The 7,319-nt window shown below is 52.0% G+C and overlaps 1 protein-coding gene across 1 annotated transcript in view; it reads left to right on the forward strand.

The window, feature by feature from the left end:
- CEACAM16 (carcinoembryonic antigen related cell adhesion molecule 16) overlaps nucleotides 1-6,501 on the forward strand; it is a 7,019-nt gene extending 518 nt beyond the window's left edge. Inside the window, exons 2-5 of the mRNA XM_012811151.1 lie at nucleotides 1,652-1,996; nucleotides 2,298-2,573; nucleotides 3,835-4,113; nucleotides 6,122-6,501. Coding sequence (XP_012666605.1) covers nucleotides 1,652-1,996; nucleotides 2,298-2,573; nucleotides 3,835-4,113; nucleotides 6,122-6,501 — 1,280 coding nt within the window. The remainder of the gene's footprint in view (nucleotides 1-1,651; nucleotides 1,997-2,297; nucleotides 2,574-3,834; nucleotides 4,114-6,121) is intronic.
- The last annotated feature ends 818 nt before the right edge of the window (nucleotides 6,502-7,319 follow it).

A 7,319-nucleotide genomic window follows, 5' to 3' on the forward strand; every position in this document is an offset into this window, starting at 1 on the left:
CACAGCTCACAGCAACCTCAAACTCTTGGGCTTAAGCGATTGTCTTGCCTCAGGCGCCCAAGTAGCTGGAAATACAGGCGCCTGCCACAGCGCGCAGCTATATTTTTTGCAATTGTCATTGTTGTTTAGCTGGCCCGAGCTGGGTTCAAACCCACCAGCCTCAGTGTATATGGCTGGCTCCGTAACCATTGTACTATGGGTGCTGAGCCTACCTTCCCCTTTTTAGCCTCAGTGTACTCATCCATGAAGTGGGCCTAATTGACAGGGTCATTTGAAGGTCATCATAAGCAGCATTGATTAGCACCTACTGTGTGCCTGGAGCTATCCTAAGTGCCTCCCCTGTGCTAACAACCATCCTGTGAAGGAGGCCCACTCCTGACCCCCACTCACAGAGGAGAAAACTGAGGCTCAGAATGGTGAAGTCACTAGCCAGGGTCACACAGCCAGAAAAATGTTAGGAGGGAGAAAGGAGTTAGATTCAGAGCCCCTTGCTCCTAACCTCCTTAACAGCCTAAAAAGCACTGGAAACCAGGCCAGGCAGGTAAGTACTTCTTAAGTGAGAATAGCCGTGGCCACCTATTCCAGGCAACTACTCGCAATTCAAACCCAGGCAGCCCAACCAGTTTATGGGCCCTGGGAGGGGGGTACTCATGTGCTCAGTGAGAGGGAAAGAGGTGAAGTGTATAAACCATGTCCCTACTTTCTGCTGTGGTTGAACTTGGAGAGGCAGAGGAAGTGGCTGGGACCGGGACCGGGACCCAGGACCCAGAACAGGCCCTGACATCCAAGCAAGGACGGTAAGGTTAGCAGGACTAGCTGAGCCACAGCATCTCCTGAGACTTGGTGAGTCTCACCACCGCAAAGCCTCCATAACCAAGGTAAAACCAAAGGTCCCGTGGGCTAAATGCCAGCTTTGCTAGATCCGTGGCACAGACCAAGACCACCAAATCCAATCCTCACCACACACTCCTCCCTAGAACTGAGAGCCTGCACCTAGCATTTGTTGAGCACTTACTGTATGCCAGGCATTCTTCTGAGCATGTTGTGTGCACCAAATCCATGCCAAGACCCTGTAAGGTAGGTAGCCATCATCCTTATGTTAGAGTTGACAAAGGGAGGCCGGGACAGTGCAGTGGACTTGCACAGGTAAACTCCAAGAAAGATGAAGTGGCTGAGATGTTGGGAGTCGGAGAGCTGCAGGTTCAAATCCTGGCTCTGTCTGTCCTCATGTACATTAAAGATCTTGGGCTGGGCTCGGCGCCTGTGGCTCAAGCAGCTAAGGCGCCAGCCACATACACCTAAGGTGGTGGGTTCGAATCCCCAGCCTGGGCCCGCCAAACAACAATGATGGCTGCAACCAAAAAATAGCCAGGCGTTGTGGCGGGCGCCTGTAGTCCCAGCTACTTGGGAGGCTGAGGCAGGAGACTCGCTTGAGCCCAGGAGTTGGAGGTTGCTCTGAGCTGTGAAGCCATGGCACTCTACCCAGGGGGATAGCTTGAGGCTCCGTCTCAACAAAAAAAAAAAAAAAAAAAAAAAAAAAAAAGATCTTGGGCTGGAGATGTCCCCTCTCTGAGCCTGAGTCTCCTCTGTCAAATGGGGTTGGGAATGGGTCAAACCTGCCCCATGTGACCCTCTGGTTCTTCTTCCTCAGCCGTGTTCCTGAATGTGCGGGCCGAGATCTCCATCACCCCAGAGCCTGCCCAGCCAGCTGAGGGGGATAATGTCACACTGGTTGTCCACGGGCTTTCAGGGGAACTGCTTGCCTACAACTGGTACGCGGGGCCCACACTCAGCGTATCTTATCTGGTGGCCAGCTATATCGTGAGCACAGGCGATGAGACCCCTGGTCCAACCCATACGGGGCGAGAGACTGTGCGCCCTGACGGCAGCCTGGACATCCAGGGCGTCCTGCCCAGGCACTCGGGCACCTACATCCTGCAGACCCTCAATAGACAGTTTCAGACCGAGGTGGGCTACGGACACTTGCAGGTCTATGGTGAGACACCCCCTACACCCCGCCTGCCTTCCTCTCAATCCTTTCTAACAAGAAAAAAAAAAAAACTCTAAAAAACATTTAAACCAACAGGAAAGAAAAGGGGCCTAAAATAACATTAAAATTGCCAACTCCTTCGGGATGGCTTCCAGGATTACACCTGCCTCCTAAACTCATTCTTTGTCCCTCCAGCTGGGGGCATAGGGGCACCGCCACTATCCGGCCATGCTCCTTGCCTGGGGAGGGGGAGATCCTTGGAGCCAGCGGTGCCCGGCCCCCTCCCCCTCTGTTTCTCCCCCCACAGAGATCCTGGCCCAGCCTGTAGTCGTGGCCAACAACACGGCACTAGTGGAGCGTCGCGACACCCTGCGCCTGCTGTGCAGCAGCCCCAGCCCTGCTGAGGTCCGCTGGTTCTTCAATGGCGAGGCCCTGCCCATTGCCATCCGCCTTGGCTTGTCCCCCGACGGCCGGGTACTGACCCGGCATGGCATCCGCAGGGAGGAGGCTGGAGCCTATCAGTGTGAGGTGTGGAACCCGGTCAGTGTCAGCCGCAGTGAGCCCATCAACCTGACCGTGTACTGTGAGTCCTCCTGGCCCCACCAGAGTTACCCAGTGTCCAACCTTATAGATGGGAAAACTGAAGCCAGGAAAGAGAGGACTCAAGGGTGCACAGTGAGTCAGCAGTCCAGCTGTAGTCAGGAACCAGGGGGTCCTTCTTAAAATACACTTGACCCATATCCCAAAGGACTCCTAAAGACCACCTTTGATTTTGAATAATCCTTCAATTAAAAGCAATACCCACAGAAAACGGACAGAGAACTGGTTGGTTTAGAAAGGGAGCTGGTGGCCAAGAGCAGTGTCTCACACCTATAATCCTAGCAGGTAGATTGCCTGAGCTCACAGGTTCAAGACCCACCGGAACCAGAGCAAGACCTCATCTCTCAAAATTAGCCAGGCATTGTGGCAAGCACCTGTAGTCCCAGCTACTTGGGGGGCTGAGGCAAGAGAATCGCTTAAGCCCAAGAGTTTGCAATTGCTGTGAGCAACCACAGCACTCTACTGAGGGCAACAAAGTGAGACTCTGTCTCAAAAAATATATATAGAGAGAGAGAGAGAGAAAGGGAGCTGGAGAGGGAGTGCTGGAATGGGTCAGGGGGTTGGGAAGGAGAACATACAATAAAAAACATAACTAAAGCGTGCAGTCATTCCCAGCCAGGGGCAGCAGATGTGCAGTGTGGAATCCTGGGAAATAAATGCCTAAGGTACAGGAGGGCTGATGAAGTAGAAAACCTTAGAGCATAGAATCCTACAAACAGAAATCTGGATTTCAGAAACACTGAATTCTAGACTCTGAAAGTCCTAGAACCTCTAGTAGCAGAGATTCTTAGAACCTTAGAACCAAATTCTAAAATCTTAGAGTCTAGAAGCTTAGACACATAGATTTCTAGAATCTTAGAATCCTAGCACCTAGAAGCAGCAACTCTTGAAGTCCTAGAATTCTAGGCCCTTAGAATGGCTTGTCAGAAAAAAATTGCTTAAGCCTTTTTTTTTTTTTTTTTTTTAGTGGAGCCATAGATTTCAAAAAGCATCTTGAAATTTTGTCTGGCTCAACACTCTTTTCACAGAAGAGAAAGCTGAGATCTCCCGAGAGGGAAGTGGTTCTCAAGATCTTAGAGCAAGTTAGAGATCAAGGTGGGATTTGAAAAGGCCAGAGCTCTTTCTTCCCTCCACTAGGCTGAGATAGTCCCAGGGACCCAGCCTGGTGAAGAGAAAACCAGGGGTGCCCATCTCTGCTCCCCCCTCCCTCTACTGCCCCATGTCTCTCCCTCCTGCCCCCACAGTTGGCCCAGAACGAGTGGCCATCCTCCAAGACTCCACCACCCGCACGGGCTGCACCATCAAGGTTGACTTCAACACATCCATCACACTGTGGTGCGTGTCCAGGTCCTGCCCAGAGCCCGAGTATGTGTGGGCCTTCAACGGGCGGGCCCTAAAGAATGGCCAAGATCACCTCAACATCAGTAGCATGACGGCAGCTCAGGAGGGCACGTACACATGTATTGCCAAGAACACCAAGACCCTGCTGTCTGGATCTGCCTCAGTGGTGGTCAAGCTCTCAGGTGAGTTGCCCCCAGCCTGACCACCACCCTCTCTTCATGGAGCTCCAGTCAGATGGTGAAGAGTAGGCCACCATTTGCCCAACACAGTTTTGGAAAGTGATGGATTCCCAGACCCTCACTGGAGTAGCAACAGAGTGGCATATCAGGTGGACCCCTCTTCATCCAGGCCTGAATGGAGACAGCCCATGCCCTATCATCTGAAAAAACAAATGGCAAATCAGACCCTTTTTCTTGAGGGGTAACAAAGTGATAAATGGGTCACACACCATGCACTGTGGGATGGCAGAATGGGAAACCATTCAGATGTCACTTCATGTGGGTGCTCCTGTTCTAAATTCAGTCACCAGCTGCTCGGGGGCTCGACCCCTGCCACACAGACAGCTGAATTTCTATGCAGCCAACTAGACTCTCCAGTTATCTGGCCCAGTTGATGAGCACACAGGCGACTGGAAAATCACAGCCCATTGTTGGCAAATGGAGAAACACAGCTGAGGAAGCATCATCTTCTTCTGTCCTAAAATGACCTTGAAGCTGAGTGTAGTGCAGACAGCTGGTGTTTTTGGAGCCATTGGGATCCTCAAGGGACATTTTCTCATTTTCTGGGGATGGTGTCTCTGAACATCAGGGCCTCATTAATTCCACCTCATTCCCTCTCAAGTGGCCATCATCCCCTGGGGACAGTGGGAACAGTCCTCCCTCCCACTAACAGGCTGGGTCTCATCCAAAGGGTGGATACTCTTTCACCCAAAGCAGAAATGGCATCCCCAGAGGTAAGTATACCTCCTGCACCACCCGCCAGGGGCCTTGGCAGCTGGTCCTGGCAGGAGACAGGGGGGTGGACCAGATGACCTCAGGCGCTACCCCAGCCCTGCTTATGCAGGCCAACATGGGGGGTATCCAAGGTGTGCAGGTATGTGCAAGGAGTGGATACAATGCCCCCAAGGGCCCTCAGTACTGTCAGCAACTCTGTGGTGGGTGCTGGGAGAGAGACAGAAAAGAGGGAGACACCACCCTTCCCTGATCTTGGGGAGACTCTGATCTGATGGAGGAGACATGGTCTCTGCCCTTGATAGGTGGTAATGGAGCAGGGAAGCATGGCCCTTTATTCAAGGAGCTGCCAGTCAGAGAATAAAATCAATGCCTCATTCTCCATGGGCTTCCAAACTGTGGTGGGGAAGATATGACACCCATTCTCAGTGAGCTTCCAGTGAAATGGAAGAGACATGGTCTGCACTTGGGGAGAATTTCCGTTCTGATGGGAGACTTGGTCTTGAGGAGACATGGCCCTGTTTTTTGAGAATTCCTAGTCTGATGGAGGAGACACAGTTTTCACCGTTGGGGGTACTCCTAATCTGATGGAGGAGTACAGGTCCCCACCTTCTAAAAATTTCCAGTCTGATAAAATAGACATTTTCTCCCAACTAATGGGGTCCCCCTTGATTGGAAAAAGCCAGCCATAATTTAGAATTTCCCAATCTGATGGAGGAGACAGAGCCCCCAACCTTGTAGGAATTTCAGATCTGACGAGGAGACATGGCCTCCCACCCTCTAGAATCTTTTGATGTGATGGGGAAGATATAGCCCCAAACTCTGGGGCTTCCAATGTAATAGAAGAGACACAACTCCCAGCCATCTGATGGGGGAGACATGGCCCTCATATTCTGAATTTTCCAATCTTATTGGGGAGACATGGCCCCTGTGGTTTGGGAATTTCCAATCTGATGGAAGAGACATGACCTTTAAGAATCTTCCAGTTTAATGGGCGAGACATCCCCAAAGGCTGGAAATTCCTAGTCTACTAAGGGAGAGACAGATGCTTGGGAGGCTTTGTTAAGATGCAGAATCTACCTCCACCACACAAGTCATCTCCTTTCTTGGTCTCCTTCCTAGCACCCCACATGGGGAGTGACAAACAGGTAGGGGGAGGCAGGTGAACCGGCCAGGGACAGGAGGAAGGCACTGTGACAGATGCAGGCCAGCTGACCCAGCATCTTTGCTCTCTCCCCAGCTGCAGCAGTTGCCATGATGATCGTGCCCATTCCCGCCAAACCGATGGAGGGCCAGGACGTGACACTAACTGTTCAGGGCTACCCCAAGGACCTGCTGGTCTACGCCTGGTACCGCGGGCCTGCCTCCGAGCCCAGTCGGCTGCTCAGCCAACTGCCATCGGGGAACTGGATCGCAGGCCCTGCGCACACAGGCCGGGAGGTGGGTTTCGCCAACTGCTCGCTGCTGGTGCAGAAACTGAATCTCACTGATGCCGGCCGATACACGCTCAAGACCGTCACACTGCAGGGCAAGACAGAGACTCTGGAAGTGGAGCTACAAGTGGCCCGTGAGTGTGCAAGAGGGGGTAGGGGATGCCTCTATTCAGATAAAGGCTTCTAAAGGGGGCCTTTGCCCCTCTGTAAGGTTGGGGGACATAGACCAATGGTGAACATGCCTCCCCCGTCAGACTGAAGGGAGAAGCCTCCTTTCCTCTATCTGACTCGGGGATTCCCAAATGGGGCTCTGCCTCTTCTATCAAACTGAACCTCTTCCATCAGACAGAGGCTACTGATGGGGGCTTCCTCACCTTTCCTCTCATTAGTACACCAGACTGAAAGTTTTACTACATAACAGAGAAGGCATAGTCTTAGGGTGAGGCATCCTTTTAGAACCCTAAAACAGGAAATATCACCTCTTTCACCATATTGGGAATATGGGTCAATGACAAGAGTTTACCTCCCCTATCTGATTGGAGGGATAGAGTAAGAATGAGATATGCCTCCCTATTCAGGCTGGAAGATTCTAGACAGTGGGGCTCATGTCCCCTCCTTTCTATTACAACGAGAGTGGGAACAAAATTTTTACCATCAGATGGCAGAGTTTAATCTCTCAAACTGAAATAAAGATGATCTCCATTAGGATAGAGGCTTCTAGATATGGAAACTGTGTCTTCTCCATCAGACTGGGAGTTCCCAGATGCTGGAGACTAGGATCTCCCCATCAGACTAGGAGCTCCCAGAGCCAGGGACCATGTCTCCTCCATCAGACTAGGAGCTCCCAGAGCTAGGGACCATGTCTCCTCCATCAGACTGGGAGCTCCCAGAAGCCAGGGACCATGTCTCTTCCATCAAACTGGGAGCTCCCAGAGTCAGGGACCATGTCTCCTCCATCAGACTGGGAGCTCCCAGAGTCAGGGACCATGTCTCCTCCATCAGACT

This window comes from Otolemur garnettii, unplaced genomic scaffold (genome assembly GCF_000181295.1).
Source record: "Otolemur garnettii isolate 467f Iridium unplaced genomic scaffold, OtoGar3 scaffold00152, whole genome shotgun sequence".
Lineage (NCBI taxonomy): Eukaryota > Metazoa > Chordata > Mammalia > Primates > Galagidae > Otolemur > Otolemur garnettii.